The sequence below is a fragment of the Mus caroli genome, unplaced genomic scaffold, assembly GCF_978045245.1.
Source record: "Mus caroli unplaced genomic scaffold, Mus_caroli_1 scaffold_18, whole genome shotgun sequence".
Taxonomy (NCBI): Eukaryota; Metazoa; Chordata; class Mammalia; order Rodentia; family Muridae; genus Mus; species Mus caroli.
Genome location: NW_028227273.1, coordinates 71,690,807 through 71,717,582, shown reverse-complemented (window position 1 = coordinate 71,717,582; position 26,776 = coordinate 71,690,807). Strand labels below are relative to the sequence as shown.

The 26,776-nt window shown below is 37.7% G+C and overlaps 2 protein-coding genes across 4 annotated transcripts in view; one reads left to right on the top strand and one right to left on the bottom strand.

Moving 5' to 3' along the window:
• Nucleotides 1-1,075: 1,075 nt before the first annotated feature.
• LOC110288081 (uncharacterized) lies at nt 1,076-25,324 on the bottom strand. Of its 2 annotated transcripts, XM_029473801.2 has the most exons (7): nt 25,032-25,324; nt 23,328-23,412; nt 22,709-22,874; nt 18,961-19,014; nt 7,677-7,732; nt 4,060-4,186; nt 1,076-3,191 (listed from the first exon to the last, which is right to left on the bottom strand). In XM_029473801.2, the coding sequence occupies exons 3-7, from the start codon at nt 22,740-22,742 to the stop codon at nt 1,870-1,872; spliced, it is 1,593 nt and encodes a 530-aa protein (XP_029329661.1). In that variant the 5' UTR covers nt 22,743-22,874; nt 23,328-23,412; nt 25,032-25,324; the 3' UTR covers nt 1,076-1,869. The 2 variants fall into 2 exon arrangements, with proteins under 2 accessions (XP_029329661.1, XP_029329665.1); XM_029473805.2 differs by lacking the exons at nt 18,961-19,014; nt 23,328-23,412; nt 25,032-25,324 and having other exon boundaries at nt 7,677-7,758; nt 22,709-22,731.
• LOC110312333 (uncharacterized) overlaps nt 25,294-26,776 on the top strand; it is a 71,788-nt gene continuing 70,305 nt past the window's right edge. For both annotated transcript variants that reach the window (XM_085833046.1, XM_085833045.1), the window contains exon 1: nt 25,294-25,595. In XM_085833046.1, the coding sequence (XP_085689172.1) occupies nt 25,447-25,595 (149 nt within the window). In that variant the 5' untranslated portion in view covers nt 25,294-25,446. The remainder of the gene's footprint in view (nt 25,596-26,776) is intronic.

The window sequence follows — 26,776 nt, the reverse complement described above, 5'->3', positions numbered from 1 at the left end:
TCACTCTCTTTGAATATATTTTAACACATAACCTATTCAATGTGTATACTGTTTAGAAGAATATATTTGTGTGTTACAGCTTCAATCACTCAAGGGGTTAGACATAGGGCATGGTGATCACTTAGGCTGTCATTGTACCTTTTCTGAAAAAACAAAACAGAAAGTTGCATAAATTCAGGTTCTAAGGCTATCTGTGTTTCAAATAAATAAAAAATAAATTAATATTACTCAAAACCCAACTTTCCAAGGATTTCTCAATTTCATCTGCATGCCAATTATTGAATGTTTCAGGATGACATGTTCTCAGATGTATATATTATCAATCTGTAAATTATTTGACAAAAATAATTTAAATCTGATGAATTTCTTGTGGTATATATAGTGTTAAGCTACACCAGGACAGGCAACCACAATGGTCTCTAATATTTTCCCATGGGCAGCATTGTTCTGAGGATTATTAGAGTTGAACTGAATCACGTGGTATTAAGAGTCACATAGTGACACAATCCAGATGATTTTGACTGTCACTGACAACCTTGAAGCCATAGTTTCATTTGTTCTTGGTAGAACTTTTTCTCAATCTTCTTGAATTCAAGAGGAATCAGCCTTATCTCTCAGACCCCTAAAGCTTCTACAATTCTGTGTGGAGGCATTTTAATTTAAAATTACTGTTATGGCAGTAAAGCAGGAGATTTGAGCACAGTATTCCTTATTTTAGTTAACACAATTGTGTTCTAATACAGTGGTTCTAACATTTCTAGTACTACAGCACTATCATAAAATCCAAAGTATACTAATGCAGGTGGATTCACCTAGAGACAAAGAAATGATGTTCCACTAAGATCATAGGAAATACATGTTTTCCTATGGTCTTGTGTAAGCTGTTACAAGTTCATAATACCCCCAAAGGAGTTGCTATCTATAGGTTGAAAAATATTGGTCTAGTATTAATTTTATGTTACAAGTATGGAGAAAATAGTAATGGGTTCAACATGTTCTACGAGAGACATTTTCTACAGAGATGCAACACACATATCCATCCACCTATCCCAAGTTGAAACTGAAAACAACCAAGTCCAACTTGTTCAATCAATATTTATTACAGTTATATACAGGACTATGGGGAAGGAGTTGGTGATCAGAGCCCAAGGGACTCAAAGACACTTGCTATCCTGAAACTTGAAACCAGCATGATACAGATTTTGAATACACTGAGGGCAAACTGTATCTGTAGGAATACTGGCATGAAGAGCCTTGGTGGCTCAGTTTATCAAACCCTCTTTTAACAAATATGATTTTTCTGAGTTTCTTCATTTGAGTTAAACATACAGAATGCTATTGGTGTCACTATCTATTTTGAGAAGTGTATTATCCACCATAATCAGATTTCCTCTGTAATGGATTATTTCCGTCTCCACAAAAGTGTTACAGATTCTTGTGGCTTCTCTTCTTTGTCTTCATTATGGAACATTTGATAGTAAACATTTTGAAAATTTTTCTTCATTGTCACATTTTCAGTCATTCTCCAGCATAAATGCTTTATAGTTTCTATGATTTGAACACTACTTAAGTGCTTTCACAAGATCTTAATATTCATAATTAACTCTGGTGTGGAGCCTAAAGTGTTGCAAAGAATTCCACTTGGGTAAAATACATGCCACATGTTTTCCAGCAGAAACTACTTTTCAGGTAAAGCTCTTTCCTCATGTTACATTTGTGAGGTTTCTCTCCTGTACGAATTCTCTGATGTACTGTCAGAGATGAGCTAACAGTAAAGGATTTAAACATTTATATTTGAAAGGACACTCTCCTGTATATATTCTTTGATGTTTTAACATGATCTTTTTTGAAGGGTTTGTGTCATTTGTTTCATTTGTAAATATGCTCTAATGTGTGCATTTTCTGATGAGTCCTAAGACTACATTTATATCTAAAGAATTCATTACATTCATTACATTTGTAAGGTTTCTCTCCTGTATGAATTCTCTGATGAATACTAAGACTGTATTTATGAACAAAGCACTTGTCACATTCACTACATTTGTAAGGTTTCTCTCCTGTATGAATTCTCTGATGATTTCTAAGATCACCTTTGTGATTAAAGATTTTGTCACATCCACTACATCTATAAGGCTTCTCTTCTGTATGAATTATTTGATGAATACTAAGACTGCGTTTGTGGGTAAAGCATTTGTCACATTCACTACATTTGTAAGGCTTCTCTCCTGTATGAATTCTTTGATGACTTCTAAGACTGCGTTTGTGGGTAAAGCATTTATCACATGCACTACATTTATAAGGTTTCTCTCCTGTATGAATTCTCTGATGACTTCTAAGATCACCTCTGTGAGTGAAGCATTTTTCACATTTGCCACATTTATACGGTTTTTCCCCTGTATGAATTCTCTGATGAATAGTAAGACTACATTTTTGGGTAAAGCATTTGTCACATTCACTGCATTTATAAGGCTTCTCTCCTGTATGAATTCTCTGATGAATTATAAGATGGCCTTTCTGGGTAAAAGATTTGTCACATTCGATACATTTGTATGGTTTCTCTCCTGTATGAATTCTCTGATGAATTCTTAGGTCAGTTTTAAAGGTAAAGCATTTGTCACATTCAGTACATTTGTAAGGTTTCTCTCCTGTATGAATTTTCTTATGAGTACTATGACTGCATTTTTGGGAAAAGCATTTGTCACATTGACTACATCTGTAAGGTTTCTCTCCTGTATGAATTATCTGATGTTGTCTAAGCTTGCATTTCTTGGTGAAGCATCTGGAACATTCACTACATCTGTAAGGTTTCTTTCCACTATTGGTTTGTTTCAGCCCGAGTATTTGTTTAGAGTCAAAAACCTTATCAAGCACTGTCCCATTGTGTTCTTTCTTTCCTATGTGGATTCCTTGATTTAGACCAATGATAGAACACGAATTTAAACAGTTTACACAGTTTTTATATTTGCAAGGTTCTCTGGTGTTTCCAGTTTCATGTCTGTTTACATCTGATGACTTAACATGTGTATCCCTGAAGTTATCTTGGTAAAGTACACTTTGGGTGTATTCATAAATATCTTTGCCACGGTCATTACATTTACAAGACTTCTTTTGGATATTTACATGCTTGTGGAAAATATGCTGTGTGTCTTGATCCAAGACATTCTCATATTTAGAACACACACAATGATTCTCTGAAAAAAAAAAAAGGTGCAATTAGAGATGATAGGGATTGATGGATAAGTAAGACAATAGCCCATGTTTCCTGACATTTTCTAATATAATTTAGTGATTCTCAAGGATAGGGCTCAAAAGTAGTCTTTTTCACAATTATTTCATGGATGCTTAGAACAACCTTAAAGCTCATCTATTAACAAATGAAAGGAAATGATAACAGCCTCAAAACCCTTATATACACAGTGTATTTTGCAGAAGGTAGAAAAAAGCCTGACAGGAAATAACTTTGAGAAAGGAGCCCACTAAAATATCATGTCATCAACTATTTCTCTATTTTCTTGTTGAAGTTTTATGATAGTGACACTGTGTAAGTTTGGTCAGCTACAAATTCATTATGTAATTCACATTGGCATGGAATTCACAATACAAAGACCATCCTGTATCAGGACTAAACATAGAGATTACATGTAAAAATGTTGAGATAACAACAAAATTCTCAAACGAACAGCTCTTTTCCATTTAAAACAATCTCCATTTTAAAAATTCATAAATAAGTGAAAACTTTAATTCAATAGTAAAATTAAAATATTCCAATTATTATGTGTGTAGCAATATATTTTCTTACTGTGAATATTCAATTTTTTTTTTTTGGAAATCGGAAGTTTTGATTAAAAGTAGACAATAAGTTTGGAGAGACTACCGAGCATATAACACTGATTCCTCTTCAAAAGAATGTAGAGAAATGTAAAAGAAAAACAATGAAAAGTTTGTAACTAGAATTTCCTTCATTCTGGGAGTTTTTAGATTTTTCAGAGAGATAACATAAACACACAATAGGTAAATTCAAAAAATGTATCAGAAATTCTACAAGAAGAGTATTCTTACCCACAAAAAACAGATTGTTGTAATTCTCCAACATAACATCCATGTACAATGCTCTCTGAGCACAATCAAGACATTCCCATTCTTCCTGTGAGAAGTCCACAGCCACATCCTTGAATGTTAACTGACCCTGTAATGGAAAAATACCTGTTTCCTGGACAAAAGTGATTTCCTAGATAAAACCTCCTAAAGAATTCAAGATAATTTGTGATAAAGTTGAGTCATGATAAATATTTAAGGACAAACAACATCTTCTAGAAATGCTGTAAACATGTGTCATAAGGTATACATTGCTGCTCCTTCATAGGCAATTTATAGAAAGATATACTATATTGATTACATTCATAAGGTCTTCTGCTTAATTAACTTTCTAATATTTTCTAAGACATTAGCATCAGATGAAGGTTTTGCCACCATCACTTCATTTAAAAATCTGTCTGCACTTTGGGTTCTATAATCCAAAGTTGTTTCCCAGTGCACATATGGAACTACACAACAGATTTCTAATCCCAATTCTCTGAAATATGATGCACTCTCCTGAGCCCTACAGGCTGAAGGAATACACAGCACATATGCATATATTCGGCCTAATATACTAACAAACATTAAATAAAATTGAAAATTAATTTTAATAAATGATGCAAAATAGTCTTTATTGTATTTTCTATTTCTCTGAAACAGGATTACAGGATTGTAATCAGCAAAGTTTTAGGGAATATAACATACACATTTCTTGTCTAGATTGAGGACTGTAGCTTTATGAAGTATGGGTTGCTATGAAACAGAATCCCAGTGTCACATCACAGATGGTCAAATTCCAATGAGTAAAACTGTACTTCTAAATTTTACAGCTCCCACTCTATGGACACTTTATCAATCCTATCTGTAGTAGGGGCTCACATGACTCTATTTTAAAATTCTCAGTTGATATCCTGAGACCTAGGAACAATGCTGTACCCTTACTAGGCCAAAGATGTACAACACGAAATGCAGAATTATTGGATGAATTAAGAATCACATTTTTTTCTTTAAATATTAAATCAGTGAACCCAGTCAACATTCCAAAGGACACACAGAATGAAATAATTTATGAAGTTATTTTATGAGGCTATATTCATAACATCAAAAGAAAAAAGTCAGTATTAGACAGCATAGAATTATTGAAAGTTTTATCAAAGTTGACATATGCAGTACAGATAATATCAAGGTCATTAATTACATATTTTTTTTACTACATAATAATTAGTTATGTGTGTGTAAATAAATGGCACATGTGACAATGCATTCAACTTAAGTAGAATCATTTTTTGATCAAATTGAGTTTTTTAATTGAGAATTATAGTAATTCTTCTTGAATTTTAAAAACATTATTACTCATGAGATTAACTTAACTGAAAATTGTAATTTTAACTTTATCTTCTCTCTTTTTTTTTTTTTCCCTTTTTGAGACAGGGTTTCTCTGTGTAGCGCTGACTTTATCTTCTTTTGTTTCTACACACATTGTAGCTCACTATCATGTGTAACTTCAGTCCCAAGGGCTGGATGCTAAACTCAGGATTTGGGGGCATAAGGTATCATTCAATGGACATAAAAATATGAAGATAAACACTTAGGTATTCAAATAAAATATTATTGTAAAGAAATATTGCCACAGTCCTTCAGTTTTCCCCTATGTAATACATAGACTGGAGGAGAGAAAAACATAGGGTGGATGGAACATTCGTTTTGCTGAAGAAGAGAACAAATTAAGAGGGACATTCATGTATGCTTAAAATGTGATGGCTTATGCATAGTACCAAGATAATATTTTCCAGAAAATTCTTACTAATATATGGCATGTGCTGCAATATAAAGGCACACAGAGTAGTGCTTATATTACTCCTAAAAAATGAAACAAAAGGGAAGAAGAAAACAATCATCTGTATATTGAGAACTAAGCACACTGAGCACTAGGCAGTGTCTCTCCAGAGACAAAGATTTCAAGTGTCAACAAACCTAAGATGACTATGTGACATAAAATGCTGAAAAGAGATACTATAATACTACAATCTGCATCTCCTCACAAACACATCAATCCTATGGTAAGAGAAAGCCACATATTCCATTCATCATCTATGTCTCTAGGGAGCCAAAATGTTTTCTATCAAGTTTCATTCAAGACAGTGAAAAGTCTTCTAATTCCACAATTCCATAAATTCTATTCTTCCATACATTGCTCAGTAACATAAATGTCCATGTATTTGCAGATCTACATTCACAAGGTTGTTTCTGGAAACCTTGCCGCAGACCCTCTGGGCCCCTGTGTCTGGGTAGAATGGGTCTCTAGAGTAGGTGGGCAAAGCTTAGGATTTGACAAACAGACGCACATAGGAGAGGTGTTGAATCTGAATGTAATCTCTGGTCTAGCATTAGACTATTATATAATACAGCGAATTATCAGGAGCTACAAATCACAATAAGACAAGGTACACTGAAATTTACCAGATACAACAGAAAGGAATTTGCAGAAACTAGATAAATGTTTACAATAGAGATTACCAGCCCTGCCTAGGATCAGCCTAATGCCAGGCAAGAATTTCACACTTTAGTGTTAATAGCACCGGAGGGGGGGGAGGGGCGTTTAACTCTTGACAGGCCTCAAGAATAATGTAGTGTCACGGACTCCTAAATTCCTAGGCCTTGTAAAATCTTATCTTGTCTGGAAAATTCCCCATTTATCAGGATAGTATATCAACTTGCTCTTGGCATGGAATGTAGCCTGTAGTAAAGATTTCTATCTCAGTGAGATTCCCAGGCTCTTTCTGCAGATCAACTGGGATAATGGCCGTTTTATTGTAATGCTTAATTAGTTACTGAATAGGTTAAACTACCTTGCTGTAAACTGGGATCTTGGAACACTGGGAGAGGCTTTAGCTATGTCAGAATTCAATCTTAAAAGGCACTTATAATAGGGTAATGCTTAATAGAGGGCACGTGGATCCATACACTAGACTAACGTGGGAGTGGAAAATTAATTTTATGGTTTAAAGAGATTAAAGAGAGTGCCAGACTCCAAGAGGGAGTTTCCTTGAAACTCTTTTCCTCACAGCCAGCTTCCAAGCTTCCGCTTGTCAAACTGACCCAACTGGAGAACATGGCTTTTCGCCAGACTCCAGGAGGGAGCTTCCATGAAACTCTTTTCCTCACGGCCAGCTTCCAAGCATTCGCCTGTCAAACTGACTCCACCAGAGTACATAGCAAAACCTGACTATTCCTGAAATGCAGTTTAAGTGGCACAGGAGATCTGTCCCCAGAAATAATAAATGACACAAGTCTATCCAATGAAGAAATTAACCATCAATATATTCTTTGAGCATCAATTACAATACATTCTCTTTCAGAACTGCAGGCCATCGATCCTTGGACATTTATGTCCACACAGCATAAAATCCAGTAAAAATATAATTGGACATATCTGTACTTGTCCCATTATAAGTGAAAAAGAACTAAAGATATAATTTTGATTATTGGGGGAGAACAAAGATAAATGAGAAAAAACAAACACTATAGATAACATTACAAGTTGCGAATGGTTTAAAATAATGAAAGGATTTTCAAAAAAATCTGGACAGGACACTGACCTGGGGAGCATTTACCAGGGAAGCATTCATTCTTCTTACTGTTCTTCTCCAAGTTTCTGTCTCAGGAAAATAAACTGGAAGTCTTATTGAAATTTCACATCAAGGTTTCCAAAATTAAAAGCTAAAATTAATACAACTCTGTTATGGACAGTGGTAAAACATAAACACAAAAACCAAATGATACCAGAAATCTTGCCAACATTCCTAGAGACATATTTAATATGACAATAAAAGGACTACAATCTCAGTCATTTTTCAAACCTCAGCAGGTACCAGGCACAAATATAGAATATATGTATACCTGTTGCAAGAAAACTACTACTCGGGGTTATTACTGGGAACTTAGGATTCAAGAACTAGAATCCAAGGCAAATGGCTAGTAGGGCCCTAAGATGGATGCCTAGCATTAAATAAAGTTTCATTAGTTATCACACAAGAATATAACATCTGACCCATTGGTCATGTTTTATTTCAAGCTACATGGCAGATACAGTACATAGATTCTATCTGCAAATATCATGTTTTGTTCAAATTAATAAATCATCAGGTTGACTTACAGGTATTTTCATCATCATTTAACCTTTACATTGTTTGTGAGGTAAAAATCTGTATTTCCAATTTACTCTTCTTTCAATGTGGACCTCTTTTCTAAATCATATGTACACCACTTTGTGAGAATACTGTTAACTTCAAACAAACACAAATACATTTCTTGGCAGAACATTACAATTACATGTCTTTAAGTGGAATGTCCATGTGCTAACTGTTCTAAGACAGTGGTTCTCCACCTTTTTAATACAGTACCAGGAACTCTTAAATTATCTACATGTAGAAGTCCCACTTGTAGATTGATATGGGAGTGGTATATCAGTTTCTAAAACCATCAGTAATATGTGTAGTATAGAAGTCTTAGGTGTGACCTCTGTGAAAGGGTCAATTGACCTCCAAAGGGTCATGAGCCACAGGTTGAAAACAACTGTTCCAGCCAATGTCAAGGCAGAATCATCAAGAAGTTGGCATGGGAGAAACTCTCTGATGGTTGCTAAGTATGAAAGAATGTTCAGAGATAAAGTGAATCATTTCAGATTATGCCCTTGGGATGATTCATTCATTACGTCAGATCCGTCAAAATCCTATCACTGTTGAAAACATCTTCCTGGACATGCATGTCTATATCTTGGTATTGCTCCAGGCAGTTCTCAGGTTCCCAATTAGCAATAAATATGACTCCAGTGAGACCCTTCAGTTCCTGGCTATTAATGGATTTCATGTATGATGATAACCCTTGTAGTTCTACCTGAAAGTTAAGAATGTGTAAATGAGACTCCTGTCATTTATACCTATACCTATACATCCACATGCAAGTATACAAATATATGTATAGTTATATACATATATATAAGTTTGTGCATAAGTTTCAAAAATAAGGACTAATTATGAATATTGAAATACTATTACTATACAAAGTTGTCATGACCATATATATAGTATATATGCAGCTCTTTTTATGTATTAAGTTGACCTTATTTCTGTCATATCATATAGTTGTCTATACATTTAACAGATAGTTGGAAGGTCTCTTTCTATGCCACTGTTCAAGTAGTTTAGTGTGACAATGGGAAATAGCAGATGGATGACATGGTGTGGAGTCATACAAAATTAAAGAGAATTGAAAAGGAAAAAGATGATTTTTCTAGAGCCAAGTGAATATCAATGTTTTATGTCATAAAATCACGCCAGGCAATGAGCAAGTGCTGACACACAGTTTCTACGAACAGTGTCTGAGGACTGGACAGACTCAGCAATGAATTCTCCAGTTTGTTCAGAAAAACCTGCAATAGTGCTGCATGGAGAATATTGCACACAAAGCTGGCTTTACCTTGATATAAAAAGGAGACAAGTAAAAAAAAAAACATTTTCAAAAAAAAAATCATGGACTAGTTGAAAGGATGTACATTGACAAAGAGATTCTCTCTAATGGATCCAGAAAGGGAACTCAACTTGATTTTATGACAAGGATGCAAAACTGTTTCAGTACCCACATACCAAATAATTTAAGGCACAAAATATGTAAAAATCAGGGACAGAAGCCACACAACTATGTCAGTATATCCATGAAAGACATGGGGCAAAACAGCACATTGACTCAATATGAAAGCACTGAAGAAAGAATGTGAGAACAGAAGGAATATAACTCATCAAGATAGTAGCCAACAGCCTAAATCTGTCCTTACAAAATTTGAAGACAGATGTCATTATTGTACGATACAAAGCATGACAAGGATAGGTAGGCTATGCCTCAACACTAATTCATCACAGTGCAACAGTGCTTACAAAGAGAAAGTAAGACATATAACACTTTCAATGTGTTAAATAAGAGAATGAGGCAGATGTGTTTCCCCAAATTTAATAATTTGGGAAACATAATTCTTTAATTCAAAAGCTACAAATATTCCACAAGAAAGCTCAAATCTGATAATTCTTTTTTTTTTTTTTTTTGGTTTTTCGAGACAGGGTTTCTCTGTATAGCCCTGGCTGTCCTGGAACTCACTTTGTAGACCAGGCTGGTTTCAAACTCAGAAATCCGCCTGCCTCTGCCTCCTGAGTGCTGGGATTAAAGGTGTGCACCACCATGCCTGGCTGATAATACTCATAATAAGCTATATAAAGCTACAAGAAAATATCACTTGGTTTTATACATCCCCAGCAAAAATGCTGAGAAGTCAGCAGACTACTCATTGTCTAAAAATGTATTGGATATCCTGGTGTAGCATTTATATTGTTAAAAGGACTCTGTAGGTTGCTGGGCAAAGAGAATCATCTGTCGCTCTACTCAGATGCTGATTCCTAGTGCTGCAACACCATCCTCTCCAGCAAGGTATGCCCACCAGATGAATATGGCCAAGATTTTTGTAAATGACAGAAGCCTTTCTGGTTTGAACTAAGGTTAGCCCATAAAGAAAATTCATAGCTGGCACTAGGTGCCAGCTAAAAGTCAATGACTGGAAAAAAATCACAGGTCCAGGATGGGAATCTATGACTGATGTACTCCTACCTGCCAGAATACTGGAATTTCCTTGAAATTCTTTTACTTAAAACATAGCCTGGTGCTCCTGAAAGCCTAAATCAGACAAACATGGTTTGTAATAGGAAACTCATTTCAGAGACTGCTGGGAAGTAAGACTGAATGAAGTAGGGTGAAGGGGAAGGTTGTAAGAGCTTACGGAAGGGGAGTGAGTTATACAAATCCACTATTATATACCATGGTGGTTGGAACTATGAATACATGACAGTTTGGGATCCATCCAAAACCTGCCTCCAAATATAAATGAAATACAAGAAGGAGAGATGGGATGAAAACATGAGTAACAGAGTATGGGACAGAAAAGTCAAGAGAGGGTCTTTCCCAGGGGCCCTATGTGGCACTGTGTGTCTGTGCGGGGGGGGGGCGGGGGTCACTTACTCATGAAAAAAATGCCTACACCCTTCTCTTGTGTTCAGAACAATGTAGCTGCCTAGGTGGAATGAGTGGGAGAGTGAGAATGTCATTCAATGTGTTGGGTTACAATGCACTTCACATTTGAACAGTAAAGAAGAGTTTGTTGGGTTTGACTTTGAGCACATTACCATGGAACCTTTAATCCAACTTATTGTATTAATGCAGGTGCTGGATAACAGCATTTTCCTATATTATAAATTATTCCACAATTAGGGTAGTTCCTCATAAAAGCTACTGCTATGTACCTAACCACATCATCAATATGATAACTCTTTTGTCACATTCCAATGGACATGGGATGTTCTCCACTCTGAATCCCATGTACACAAACAATTTTATTTATTATACACAGATTCATTCCTAACACTCCCAATGTTGATATACAGTATTAGCTGACCTGTCACATATCCAGGATCCATATTTAGTCTCACATTAGTTATAACTCTATATTCATTTCTGTACTGTTATTTTGACTGCTTTTCAATACCTCCAGATTGTTTACAGTTCCTTTTTTAAAGTAAGGTTTATTAATTTTAATTTTATTTGCAGGTGTATCTTTATGTTCATGTAGTGCTGAGGACCAGACTCATTTGAAGAGGGGTTCCTCAGGACGTGATGTATGGGAACAGTGGAAGAAAACAACTCAAAATCAGTGATGGCTGCAAGCTGACAGCTCTATTTTCTGTTCGAGATGGCCCTCTAGACAGCTCTTTGCCTGAGATAACTCTCTGTTCAAGAGGGCTCTCTGCTTGAGACAGCTTTCTTTTAAAAAAAACAAACAAACCCGAAACCCTAAAAGCTCTCTGGCTAGCTTATGGGTTATCTGACCAAAGTCAGAAATCCCACCAGAAAAAAATCAAAAAAGAGCTATGTTAGGTCTCAAAACAGTTCTCTCTAGGTAACTTTCTCTAGGCAGTTCTGTCCATGTAGCTCTCTCTTGCAGACCAAAGCCCAGTCTTTTATTTGCATGAGCTACTTCCTTAGGAATTTTAAAGGTGTGTACCACCATGCCTGGACCTAAACTTATTTTGTCTCAGGCTCCCCTGAAATTCAGAAATCTCCTGCCTTCAAACAATGAGCTTAACTGGGTGGGATCCCACCCCTGAGATCATCACCTCACTCCCTGCTCCTTTGATATTTGAACCATGAACACCCCAAACACCCCCCCACCTTTAACTATTTCTTCCTTTTACTGACTCATTAGTGCAGCTGCCTCTGTTCTTTCGAGTTCATGAAGCCCCTAATACAGTTCATATTTAAGCCTTAAATTGAGAAATCCTGTTCATATTTTCTTGAACTTGTGTTTTCGGAGTTCCTTCCCACAGCTTTAAGGGCTGTCCTGAAGGTCACAGCATTTAAAATTTTGCAGAGAAATATTAAACATATTCTCACCTCCTGGACTCATGATGTTTCTAATTATTATGAAATCATTAAACTTGGTAGGGAGAACATCCCCCATAACTTTGGCAGAGAGAACATTTCCCAAAGGAGGAACATGAAACAAAATATACAAACAAGCCCCATGCTTACAGCAATTGTCAGCACTTGTGGATGGCCATTCCTACTGGCTTTGCTCTAGGGACAGGAAACCATGTCACACCATCCCTTCCAAGGCCATACAGGACTCAGAAATGTAGGTCTCTGCATGCCATGTACACAGAGCCTACAGAAGGTCAAAGAGGGTTGGATGACATGTGGATAAATATAAAGTCCCAAGGGAAAAGAACCTGAAAACTGAAAGAACTACTGAGCTATATATATCTTGCTCTTAATTGTGCCTAATTACCTGCTATACAGACCTAAATTAAAGAACAGTGAGACAAACTTCATGGAGCACCAAGGACCTTTTCTTAGAGTGCCAGGTAACTGAAGACAATCAGACAGAAGTGAGGTAACAAAGACACATGGAAACGTTTGGCAACAAGAGACACTGGTTGGGATGGATACTTGTCCACAATTATTTGCCCCAGGGCTGAAAAAGGTGAAAAGCAGTCAATCTGAAGTAGTATGTACAAAGATAATAGTAAGGTCATGCAGATGCTTATATTGATACAAGAAGTTTCCTCTAACAGTGACTAAGGACTGCACAGAGTAGCATGGAATTCTCCTAATACTGTCAAAAGGAGAATATTTCCTAAAACACAAAGAAAAGGAACACTAGAAATTCATCATACAAAGGAGGCTTTACCTCAATTTCAAAAGCAGAGAGGTCAAACAATTATTTGCAAAAAAAAATCATCAACCAGTTGTCAGGATATACATAGACACATAGCTTGTCTATAAATTCCATGGAAATGGAAGGAAAGCTGAGTTAACACCAGAATGTAAAACTCTTTCAACACCTACAAACTAATGAATGTAAGAAACAAAACATGTAGAAGCAGTGAGAGAAGAAAAATGATATCAATAGATTCATGAAAGCCCTTTGTGTGTTAAGACATTTGCCTACTATAAAAATCTCAAGAATGTGAGAACAGAAGGAACATGCCTCCGAATATGAAGAAAAGGGAAGCACAGCTAAAGAAAACAGTACAGTAAAAAGGGCAATGGGAACTCTTCATCTCGACTCCGGACTAACAACACAGTGTTATAAGTGAGTACATATTTCAAGGACTGAGGAAAATTTCAAGGGGTCAATATAGCAGATTCAGGGAGCAAGTGGACCTTCTTGAGAAAAAAAAAAAAAAGCAAAGCAAAGATTAAATCACTCATACTGTCTACAAATATCTTGTACTCCCTGGTAGTAGCACTCATATTAGATATACTATAAGTTGGGGCAAAATTCTCACCTGTTAATCACTAAGAGCCCTGGATGGTAAAGAGACAGGAGACTGTAGCAAGGAATCCAGATATGCTAGAGGGATTGAGCAAGGGATGAGATGGGCCTCAAGTGATAATAGAAAGAGAACATGAATTTCATTTTGTCTGGTTTTATTTCATTAATGATTCTGGAACTTTTCAATGAGAAAACTGTAGATATGGTAACATGGATTTCTCATATTAGGCTGTACAGTAAGCAGTCAGTTGCTCTCATTTGATTATTTTTGAATCTCTGAAATAACTGTTGCTCATTGAAACAAAGTTTCTTTGACCCCAACTGAAAGTAGCAACACACTAGCTATGAATGTAGTAGAACGCATCAGATTTTCTTCTAAGTCCCATTACATTCCTTCTCATTAGCTTTTGGCCATGTTTCCTGGGTAACCCTTTGTTTTATTTTGTCTTTTAAAAATTGTGAATATGGAGATATGAAGAAGCATTATGGAACTGTAACTGGGTAACTGGAGCTGAAGAAGATGTGGTGAATTTGATCAAACACATGATGCATTCATAACTGAAATTCTCCAAACAATAAAAACCAATGTTTATCACTGACTTGACATTTATTTCTTCAGTTTGGTCATTGGTAATCATTTATCCAGGCTCCATACTTAACTCGCATGCTAGCAGACACCTCCAAATTCTTTCCTGTGCTGTTTAACTTGAATCATTATGTACCTCCAGATTGCTACTGTTTCTTTTTCTTAAGATTTATGTATTTTAATTTGATGTGTATGGGTATTTGCCTGTAGGTAAGTGTGCATTTCTTAGCAGTGACTGTAGTGGCCATAAGAGGTCACTACATCCTTTAGAATCTGAGTTACAGAAGAGTGTTATAGCCCCATGATTATATTTGGAACTGATCCTGGATACTGCAAGAACAACAAGTGTTCTTAAATGCTGGGTCAACTCTATAGCTCGTTCATTGTTCCTTAATTAGGTATTGTGGAGACTTAAATCAATGAACAGTGAGAGAATTCATAGGCTACTTTCTTAAAGCATAACCCTGAATGCCAGCTCATAAAATTTGATAATAATAGGCAATGGTTCTAATAGACATATGTCCATAATAATGTGGCTGAGGGCTTCTAGTGTAATAAGTCAGTCAATGTAAAACAGTAATTAGAAAGGTATTAGTAAGTTTGTGTAGAAGTTCATGAAATAAAGACTCAAAGACATTCCAATGAGTCAAGGACACCGACTTGGTTCTGTGAAGAGACAAATTATCTGAGGAAGAATTTTCCCCTACCCCAGACTAAAAAAGTGGATTCCCAATAAATAGAGGTAGAGCTGAAGCTGGAACATTGTAATGTATGCCAATGACATCAGTGATACATTATGGAGTGCTGTGGAAAGTTACACACACACACACACACACACACACACACACACACACACACGGAGGGCGGGGAGCCAACTGGAGAAATAGGCAAGCTCTTAGAAACAACAAAACAATTCAACCTTTAAGTTATAAACCTAGAAAAGGCATTAAGCATGGTGAGGCTGATGGAGGAAGCATCTGCTCTACCAATGTCTGAGGAATCGACAGATTTAGCACAGAATTCTCCTTTTCTTTAGACAAATCTTATACTAGTAACACAAGCAGAATTATCAGGGTCAGGTAACCAGCACCTGGCTAGGGACCAGGTTGGAATGGTGGATTTTCTTATGACCTAGGCCTGGATCTAGCAGTTCTCCTAGACCTGACAATTGGTTCCAGTCATGTGGATCCCCTAAACACTTTCAAGCCAGGTGCTTTTTCTTCCTTAATTACTTTTGTAGAGTCTGCCCAGCTATTTTCTTTTCCCTGTCACTCTCCTAGTTCCTGAGATTTAACCCTGCCCCGTAGAGAAAAGTCCTTCCCACTCATTATCAGGCCTCCTGCCACACAACTACAGCTTTCTGGACAGCTTTCCGGCTATGCTGAACCCACTCTATACAGCATTCCCAGCCTACACTTGCTACCAGCCTACACCTGAAGCGGATCGAGCAGGATGCTGCTGCACCTGATATCTGAGCACCATAGTGAGTTCTGAACCCCTCAGATAAAAAGATAGGCAGCTGAAGTTCTAAGCTAGGAATACAAGCCTCCTGAGCTAAAAAAAACCACACAGCAAAAGACAACCAAAATTCTAAATTCAGATTTCTTTTGTTCCCATTCCTAACACAGAATACTAAAAATAAAACAAGATGTACTGGAATCAAATGATAACCATGGCAGTATCCCCTAAAAAGAACAACTTAAGAGATATCCAAAATTCAAACCTCTGAGTCATGAAGAACATAACTGCAAGCAAAATGACTGATTGGAACAAAACCATGAGCACACGGCTGAAGGAAGTAGGGATAATGAAGGATAAGAAAACTGACTTGAAGTAAATAGGCAAAAACACTGAAAGGAAATCCAAACTGAGATGAAACAAGATATGAAAAATATAAAGAGATAAGGAAAGGAATAGAATACCAGGTTTGAAAACAAGATAGAAAAGCAGAAAGATTCAGTCAAAAAAATGATTAATTAAAATAAAATGTTCCATGAAAATAGCACTTGTTGAAGTAAGTTGCAATTCCAGCTGCGCTTTCTTCACTTGTATGAAATACCTTAAATTTCTGACAGAGTAATTTATTCTGAAGAGCCTTCCGGGGAAGCTGAATTCCTTCTCTGTGAAAATTAAGTAACACTAAAAACACCTTTTTTTATTCTTCCCTCACAGACATTCACTACTACAAGTAAAATATGTTAGCAATATTGACTTAGAGGAAGATATTTCAGAAATTCAGGATTTTAATAGAATATAGGTGTCTCAAGAGTCAGTGGTTTCTCAGCCCACTGCCCACAGCCTAAGGGTGAATTCATCCTGCCCTGTACCACTTTCACCACTAGATGTTGAGATTGTGGTTGTGCAGTCAGAAACAAGTTTGTCTTCTTGGAAGCACACTAAATTTGCTCTAATAGGAAGGACAGAAAAATCCACTTTTAAAACTCAAAGTTTTGTGTAAAAGCTTGTGGCTGTCTAAGATGCCAAATAACAGTGTATTTTGTCACATCCTTAAAGAATTCAGTTACACAATGGTTAAAAAACACATGGAAAGTGAATAACTCTATTGAATGGAAACGGGTCAAGACAGAAGAAAGAAACTAAATGGAGAGATTTCTTCCTAGCAACTTACCACCACTACTGAAAACTCTCTCTCACACAAAAATAATCACATCCAAGAATGTAGACAGTAAGAAATTATAAAATGCAGGACTGAAATTGATAAAACAGACATGTAGAGAAGAAGACTATGAATCAGTGAAGACAAAAAATTGGTTCTGTAACAAAAATCAACAGGATAGATAAACCCCTACCCAAACCAAAAGGTAGAGAAAGAATAGAGACAAAATGGAGACAAAACCACAGACACCAAGGAAATCCAGAGAATCATAAGACATACTTAAAAAAACCCCTCCTCCAACAAACTGGAAACATATAAATGAAATGGATAACTTTTATGCATAGGTACCACATTCCAAAGTGAATAAAACGTTTGATAAGGAAAAATACACATATTTAATCCATATCGAAATAGAAGCAGTCATTAAGTCCTCACCCCGGGAGAAAAAAGTTCAGGGCAAGATGGTTTCAGCTTAAAATCCCATTACTTTCAAAGAACAATTAAAATTAATACTCTTCAAACTATTCCATGAGACAAAAACAGAAAGAACATTGCCTAATTCTTTTTATGAGACCACAATTACCCTGATACCCAAAACACATAAAGACACAATTACATAAAGACCATTACAGACCAATTACTCTTATTAACATACTTGCAAAAATGGTCATAAAATACTTGCAAAGAGAATCTAAGAACACATCAAAATATCAACAAACACGACCTATAGGTTTTGTCCTGGACATGTAGGTGGAGCTTAATAGAGAAAACACAATAAATACAAAATAAAGTGAAAGAAAAAAAATGCCATGATCTTCGTATTCTACATAGAAATGGTTTGCGACAAAATATAACACCCTTTAACCATAAAATTCCTGGAGATATAAGAGACACATGGATATACCTAAATATAATACAGGCAATTTACAGGACGTCTTGAAGGAAGAAATGAACAGAAATTCAAAGCAATTGTACTAAAATCAGAAACAAGAAGAGGTTGTCTACTCTCTCCATATCTATTCAACATAGTACTTGCAGTCTTAGTATGAGCAATAAGACAATGAAGATCAAGATACAACTTGGAAAGAAGTCAAAGTATCCATATTTACAAATAATATGGAGGTATCCATAAATGACCAAAGAGCCCCACCAGGGAACTTCTATATCTGAAAATCACTTTTCAAAAAGTTGCTGAAAACAAAATTAATGCATAAAACTCAAAAGGTCTACACACACAAAAAAAAAAAATCAGGAAAAGAACAGCTTTTACAATATCCTTGAATAAAATAAAATACGTTGGTTGTACGTGTATGCTAGAAACTGAAAGACTTAAATGATAAAATCTTTAATTCTTTGAAGAAAGAGATTGAAGAAGATATTAGAAGGTGGAAAGATCTCCCATGCTCAGGGATAAGGAGAATTAACATAGTGAACATGGCCATCCTACCAAAAGAAATAGAGATTTCAATGCATTCCTCATATAAATTTGAACATAGTTTCCACAGATCTTAAATGGGTAATTTCACCATTATATACTCAAACAAACAAACAAACAAACAAACACCAAAAAGAAAAAAACAAAACTAAAAAACCACAGAATAGCAACAAAAATCCTGAATGATAACAGAAATCCTGGGGGTCTCACAGTTTGCAATTTCAAGTTTCCTACAGAACTACAGTATAAAAACCTCATAGTATGGCATAAAAATAGATACCCTGATCAATGAAATTGAATTGAAGGCCAACACATAAATACATATTGGACATATGATTTTTGATTTAAAAAAAAAAGCCAGAAATACATACTGAAAAAGGATAGTATCTTCAAAACATGGTGCTGGTCTAACTGGATGTCTGCATCTAGAAGAACACAAATGGAACCATATTTGTCACCCAGCACAAAACTCAGGTGCCAGTGGATAAAAGACCTCAATATAAAACCAGACACACTGATAGAAGAAAGAGTGGGAAAAAGAACTGATATGTTGTCACAGGAGACGTTATTAAAAACAACAACAAGCAAATAAACAAAAAACCCACCAGTACCACAATCACTAAGGACAACAATTAATAAATGGGATCTCATGAAACTGAAGTTTCTTTAAGGCACAGGACCCCATCATTTGGATAAAGCAGCAGCCTATACAATGGGAAAAAATTACCAATTCCACATTTAATAGGGAATGCACAAAATATATTAACAACTCAAGAAACTAGATGTGAAAAAAAACCCAAAACAACCAAATAATCAAAATTTTAAAAGTCATAAAATCTAAACAGATTTCTAGATGGAGGAAACTCAAATGGCTAAGAAACCCTTAATAAAAGGTTCAACACCCTTTGCTTTTAGGGAACTGCAAATCAAAACTACTTTGAGATTCATTCCATCTTATACTTGTTGGAATGGGTAACATCAATAACAACAGTGACAGCTCAAGTTGGAGAGGATGTGGAACAATAAAAAAATTTCTCCATTGCTGGTGGGACTGCAAAATTCTAGTCACTATGGAAATCAGTGTGGCAGTTCCTCAAACTGAAGGGAATAAAACTACTTCAAGATTCAGCCATTCCTGTAACTCTAGGGCATATAGCCAAAGGACACTCCAACCTTCCAAGGATCCTTGTTCAACCACACTCATTGTAGCTTTATTTATAATAGCCAGAAACTGGAAACAACAAAGATGTCCAGGAACAAAACAATGAATAAAGCAAATGTGATACATTTACACAATGGAGCATTATGCATGTGTTTTTTTTTTAAAGATATAATGTGAAGGGTGTTGGTTTCCTAACTTCTTTCTCAGCCCATGTATTATCTGTATATAGAAAGGCAGTTGATTTCTTTCAGTTAATTTTATACCCAGCCACAATGCAGAAGTTGTTTATCAACTTTAGGAGTTCACTGGTAGAATTTTGGGGGTCATTAATGGATACTATCATACCATCTGCAAATAGTGATACCTTGACTTCTTCCTTTCCAATTTGTATCTCCTTGATCTTCTATTGATGTCTTACTGCTCTAGCTAGAACTTCAAGTATTATGTGGAACAGACAGAGAACAAGTGGGCAGTGTCGTCTTGTCCCTGATTTTAGTGAGATTGCTTCAAAATTCCCTCCACTTAATTTGATGTTGGCTATTGGTTTATTGTATATTGCTTTAATTATGTTTAGGTATCTGCCTTAATTCCTGATTGCTCCAAGTCTTTTACCATGAAGGGGTATTGTATTTTGTCAAAGAATTGTTCAGCATCTAAAGAGATGATCATATCATGTTTTCCTTTGAGTTTGTTTACATAGTAGATGATGTTCATGGATTTTTGTACAATGAACCATCCCTGTATCCCCGGGGAGAAGCCTACTTAATCATGGTGAATAATCATTTTGATGTGTTTATGACAATTTTTCTATCTTTGTGTCAATGTTCATAAGCAAAATTGGTCTGAAGTTCTCTTTCTTTGTGTGGTTAAGGTATCAGAGTAACTGTGACCTCACAGAATGAATTAGGTAGTGTTCCTTCTGTATCTATTTTGTGCAATAGTTTAAGGAACACTGGTATTAGCTCTTCTTTGAAGGCCAGGTAGAATTCTGCACTAAAACCATCTGGCCCTGGGCTTTTTTGGGTGGGTAGGATTTGAAAACTGCTTCTACTTCCTTAGGGGTTATGGGACTATTTAGTTTACCTGATCTGTATTTAACTTTGGTATGTAGTATCTGTCTTGAAAATCATCCATTTCATCTAGATTTTCCAGTTTTGTAGAGTATAGGCTTTTGTAGTAAGAATATTTTATCAGTTTCTGTTGTTATCTCTCCCTTTGCACTTCTGATTTTGTTAACAAGGCCTTTGTTGACATGGCCTCCAGGAGAGATAGGGATATGCCCTGGTACTTTGTTGTACAGGGGGAAACCCTGTTTCGAGATCAATGTCAGATGCAGGCTAGGAAAAATGAATTATATAATCAACAAATAGGATTACCACAAGCCCCTCACCCCCTTTCAATTAGTAAACTGGAATTATGACCAGCTGTTCAGCCAGGGTGACTTCTCCACAGAGATTTACAGGCATTACTCCTTGCCAGCTGCTATGAGTAGGCTCACTTATACACACTCTAGGCCTGGGACCATTTAGGCCCCTTGTCCATAGGGCCTGGAGAGGCTGGTTCACTAATGTTCCTAAAAAAAAAAAATTCATCTGAGACTCTCCTGGATACTATTATGAGGGTGGTAGCCAGTTTAGACAGAAAAATAACAGATGCTAGAGCCAACAGATGCTCCTAAAAAGGCTTATCTAGGAAAAAGTTAAGCACGAACAAACATATGTACAGAAAAATCACAGACCAGCTGCCATTTTACAGATATGAGTACTGTTTCTTAAGTTATACTGAAATGGTAGGAAAGCTGAATTCATACCAAGAGTATAAGACTGTTTCAACATTTACAACTAATTGATGTCAGAGACCCAAGATGTAGATGCAGTAGGAGAAGAAAAATGACTATGTCAATAGATACATGAAAGCCTTGTGATAAAATATGACATATTCAGTACAACAGCTCCAAAGAATGTGAGGACAGAAGGAACATACCTCAGAATAATAAAGACAAAGAGACACAAAGTTAAAACAAAAAGTACAAAAAAAAAAAAAAAAAAAAAGGAAACTGTGATTATTCTACTCCAACCAGGAATAACTTAACACACTACATCATTTAGTCCACAATTCAAGAGAAAAAAGTCAACAAAAAGGAAGATCGCAGACACTATTGCACATGCCAGCAAGATTTTGCTGAAAGGACCCTGAAATAGCTGTCTCATGTGAGGCTATGCTAGTGCCTGGCAAATACAGAAGTGGATGCTCACAGTCATCTACAGGATGGAACACAGGGCCCCTAATGGAGGAGCGAAAGTATCCAAGGAGCTGAAGGGGTGTGCAACCCTATAGGTGGAATAACAATATGAATTAACCAGTACTCCCAGAGCTTGTGTCTCTAGCTGCATATGTAGCAGAAGATGGCCTAGTTGGCCATCATTGGGAAGAGAGGCCCCTTGGTCTTGCAAACTTTATATGACCCAGTACAGGGGAAAGCCAGGGCCAAGAAGTGGGAGTGGGTGGGTAGAGGAGCAGGGCGGGAGGGGGGGTATAGGGGACTTTTGGGATAGCATTTGAAATATAAATGAAGAAAATATCTAATAAAAAATTGGGGGGGGGGAAAAAAGGAAGATCAATGGGCCTTACAAGGGATTTCAATACTGACATTTGCTACATGTTCTAATGTCTTGGTTCATACCCATAGCCAGGTTCTGCTTTTAGTCTGGATTCTTTATTTTCAATGGGCAACAGTCATTTTAGACTCTCAAAACTAACCAAATACTGAGAATAACCAACTGCTTCCTGTGCAGCCTATAACTGGAAATCTACATTAAAATATACAATATTATTCACAGTGAAACTGTCTAGACTCCTTAATTAAAGAGACACTGACAAATGCAATTTCATGTCTTATACTCTTTCTACTATCACCTGACACCCACACCATACCTTGCTCAATCCTTCAAACATACCTGGATCCTTTGCTACAGTCTCCTCTGTCTTCATCACCCAGGCCTCTTAGTTCTCATTCACAGGTGAGCAGAACTGGCTGAACAGTGGGAGACCTGCATGTGGGAAAGAGATTCTTCAAAAAGCACCTGGAATGTTTCATGGAACAAAACTGAAAGATGCTCACACCTGCCAAAAGGATAGACATAAAGGAAAGAGAAAATATGACAAAATTCTCTTTATTTTAAAGATTTCCTTTAAACTATGAGATGTGGGACCCATTTCCACACACAGTTCACACTCAGAGTTGTTTTTCCCTGAACTCTGAGGAGGAGCAAGGGAGACTGCAAGAAAATTATTCTGACCTACATACAACATTCAGACTGTTGCACTCCTCCTAAGTGAGGTCTCTGAACAAAATCCTGAGTGCAGGGTCTAGGCATTTCCACTTCTGCAAGGAGTCCACAGTCAACCAATCATGAAATGAAAACAAAGCAGGCAAGCCACATGTGCATGGACACAGTGCTTTTCTAATGTAAATGAGAAATCATAATTATTCAAAAAGTGCTCTCTAATTTTGTGTTAATTAATATTGAGTTTCCTAGCTAAAAAAAATAGATTAGCAAGATCTAATTCACTTACCGCATGCATACCAGGCTGGCCAAGACCTTATTAGGTCTCAAAGAAACTCCGGATAAACTGCTAACTCAGGTGCCCATTAACATATCTAATAGGAAGGAAAGAGAAAATATAACATATTTGTGAAATCAGCCAAATCTACTTAGATTAGAATATATTAAAAGCAAATTTATTGGGAAGCTGGTCTTGGTTTAGTTCACTGGTCCCAATGATTGATGCTGGGAGAGTTGCCATAGGAGGCGAGGGGGGGAGGGGCATGCGAAAAATAACAAGCTTATAGAAATAAGAAAAGGAGGAGGAGGAATAGAAGAGGAGAAAGAGAAGGAGGAGGAGGAATGTTGTGGGAAATATTAAAAAACAAACTGGCATGTTTTGGCACTTGTGTCTCTGCCCAGGTGGGTTGGCCTGCCATGCACTGGTGTGCAATGGTCAACCTGTTTTTATCTCTTGGAGACAGATTCCAAGCTCCACGATCTTGCAACCCAGCTCTCTAGGTTCCCACTGGCAGGTTGTTACCACAGCAACCCTGTGCTTTAAGTCCCCCACATCGTTTGTGGTACACATCTGGCAAACCCTTGCTTTGCTGCTGTACCTTTCTTTCTTGAACCCATGCAAGCCATCATGTGAAGGATAATGCAACACAAACTTAATTCAGAAACAATAGTAACTCAATCTCTGGGCACAGCCCTGAAAACCTAATCTTGTAAGCCTTATTAAAATCTTATTCTTCTAGTGGTTGATCCTTGTGGATCTGCCATGATACAGGGAAACTCTAGCAGCTACATCTTACCCATATGCTGTCCTGGTTCCAAAAGGACCTGACTCTCTCGTTTACTCTCTTCCTATGTCCAACCTGAAAGTCCCGTGTACTCACCCAGAGATTGGCTGCTATATTCATTAGGGGATTGGTTCACAAGAACAGCACCAGGCCCATCCACAGTAGAGGAGGAAGAGGAAGAAGAGGAGGAGGAGGAAGAGGAGGAGGAGGAAGAGAGATAGAGACCAAAAAGTTTGGATTATATAGGGAGGCACGTCTCGTGGAAGGACAACCAGGACCCTGGGCTGAAAAGTTTAAAAATTTGGATTGAGAGCATGACCTCTCAGGTTGGGAGAACCCTGAGGTCAGGTCTGCTTTGATATTTAAAATATGCACCTCAGTCCATTGTCCTGGGATCCAAAACCAAACAGTATCAAAGGAGACAACTTTGGCTAGGTGCTTTCTTGGCTCCTGCTTCCTCTCTTGCCCCTCTACTCTCTCTTCCCTTCTCTTCCTTTGTCCAACTCCACCTCTCTCTTTCCATTCACATCCTGGTTAAGTCTGAACCCTTACTTTCTGAGTCAGTCAAGTCTGCCCTGGTTACTCTTTTTACTTCTACCTACAAAGCCCTCTGAGGATGCCTATTTCCCAGGCCATTGGCCACTCTCTCCTGAGTAGGCAGATCCACAAGGATCAACCACTAGAAGAATAAGATTTTAATAAGGCAAATGTTCTACGACACTATTTTCGGAAAACATTCTGGTAACCATAAGATAAATGAAAACAAAACAAAACAAACCACGATACATCCAGTTCATAGGATCTCAAACCTCCTGACAATGATAAAAATCCACAGCAGAATTGTGAGCGTGGCGTCCTTAAGAGCAACTGCAGAGAACAACCCCCTGCCTCCGCTCCAGCCCATTTCCCAGCCCCGCAGCTCCTCTGACCTGGAAGGTTCCAGGGCCGCCGGGCTGCGGTGCCCACTGCTGCGCGGCTGATGGCTGACTCTCCCAGGTCAGCACAGGAAACCGCATCTGAGGAGAGTTTACGGCCTTCGAAAAGAACCGGGCCAGGGTAACTCGCCCGCAGTGGGAGTAGAGACAACTTGGCTCCAACAGGTACCTAAGGGGACGCGGTTCCCGGTCTCTGGCCACGATCTTTGGAGCGGCTCCCCTAGCCCCGCCCAGGGCACCACGGTTCCGGTCACGTGAGAGCGCTATCCCCTTCCAGGCCCGCCGCTTTCACATCCTTAATTCGTAGGTAGAGTCCATCCAGCTACATTCTCTTCTAGGTCGCCAGCTCCAAATATCCAGGCCAGAATGACATGAAAAGCCACCACTCCCATTGCTACCTGTGTAATCCATGTGTACTCGAACTGAGCGCTGGTTTTTCGGCCCCAGTTTCCTCCGGAAACCGGAAAGCTCCTCAGACGCAGTTTTGTGGCTGCGGACCTGGGAGAGTCAGCAGCGCAGCGGCGGGCACCGCAGCCCGGCGGCCCTGGAACGTCCCAGGTCAGAGGCGCTGCGGGGCTGGGAAGCGGGCGGGAGCGGAGCAGCGGGGTGTTTTCCGCAGCTGCTTTTACTGACGCCGCTCTCACAGTTCTGTTGTTATCTTACCGTTGTCGGGAAATTGAGATCCTGTGAACTGGGGGTCTATCATGATTTTTTCATTTATCCTCCAGTTACCAGAATATTCAGTCGTAAAATAACTCATTAAAAATGATAGACCAGTTGTATTATCTGCTGTTTGCTATTGTGTCAATCACAAAGCTTACGGAATGTAAATTTATTCATATTTTCTAACTCCTGTGTTTTACTAATTGCTTATTCAAGAGGATACGTTTTACCCTGCTATGTAGAACTTTGTGTATATAGTAATCATATGAAGAACCAGTGCACACTTTTTTGAACGAGAAAATATACTTTGTGTTATGCTACGGCTATGATTGTAAACATTAATATTTACTAAGCATACTTTTTATTGCCCATAAATTATTCATCTGAGTTGTATGCAGTTTAGGATGTAAGTAAAGCATTCAGAAATACGTCTTCATATGCTGATTTATTTTTTAAATTGCCTAATTTTTATTAGATATTTTCTTCATGTATATTTCACATATTATCCCTTTTCCTGGTTTCCCCTCCGAATACACAGCCTTACCCCCTGCTCCCCAACCCACCCACTCCCACTTCCTGGCTCTGGCATTCCCCTACACAGGGGCATAGAACCTTCATAGGACCAAGGGCCTCCTCTCCCATAGATGACCAACTAGGCCATCCTCTGCTACATATGCAGCTGGAACCTTGAGTCCCACCATGTGTACGTTCTCTTTGGTTGGTGGTTTAGTCTCTGGGAGCTCTCGGGATACTGGTTAGTTCATATTGTTTCTCCTATGGGGCTGCAAGCTCCTTCAGCTCCTTGGGTCCTTTCGGTAACTCCTCCATTGGGGACCCTGTGCTCAGTCCAGTGGTTGACTTCGAGCATCTACCTGTATATTTGTCAGGCACTGGCACAGCCTCTCAGGAGACAGCTCTAACAGGCTTCTGTCAGCAAGCACTTGATGGCATCCACAATAGTGTCTAGGTTTGATGACTGTATATGGGATGGATCCCCAGGTGGGGCAGTCTCTGGATGGTCATACCTTCAGTCTCTGCTCCACACTTTATCTCTGTAACTCCTTCTTTGAGTATTT

Coding starts and splice junctions, on each gene's coding strand:
- LOC110288081 (XM_029473801.2), bottom strand. CDS start 22,742: ATGAAGACAGAGGAGACTGTAGCAAAGGATCCAG. Junction 7,733..18,960: donor GAAGATACTATCCTTTTTCA/GTATGTATTTCT, acceptor TTCCTGAGACAG/AAACTTGGAGAAGAACAGTA. Junction 4,187..7,676: donor CCCTGGTAAATGCTCCCCAG/GTCAGTGTCCTG, acceptor TTTCCATTACAG/GGTCAGTTAACATTCAAGGA.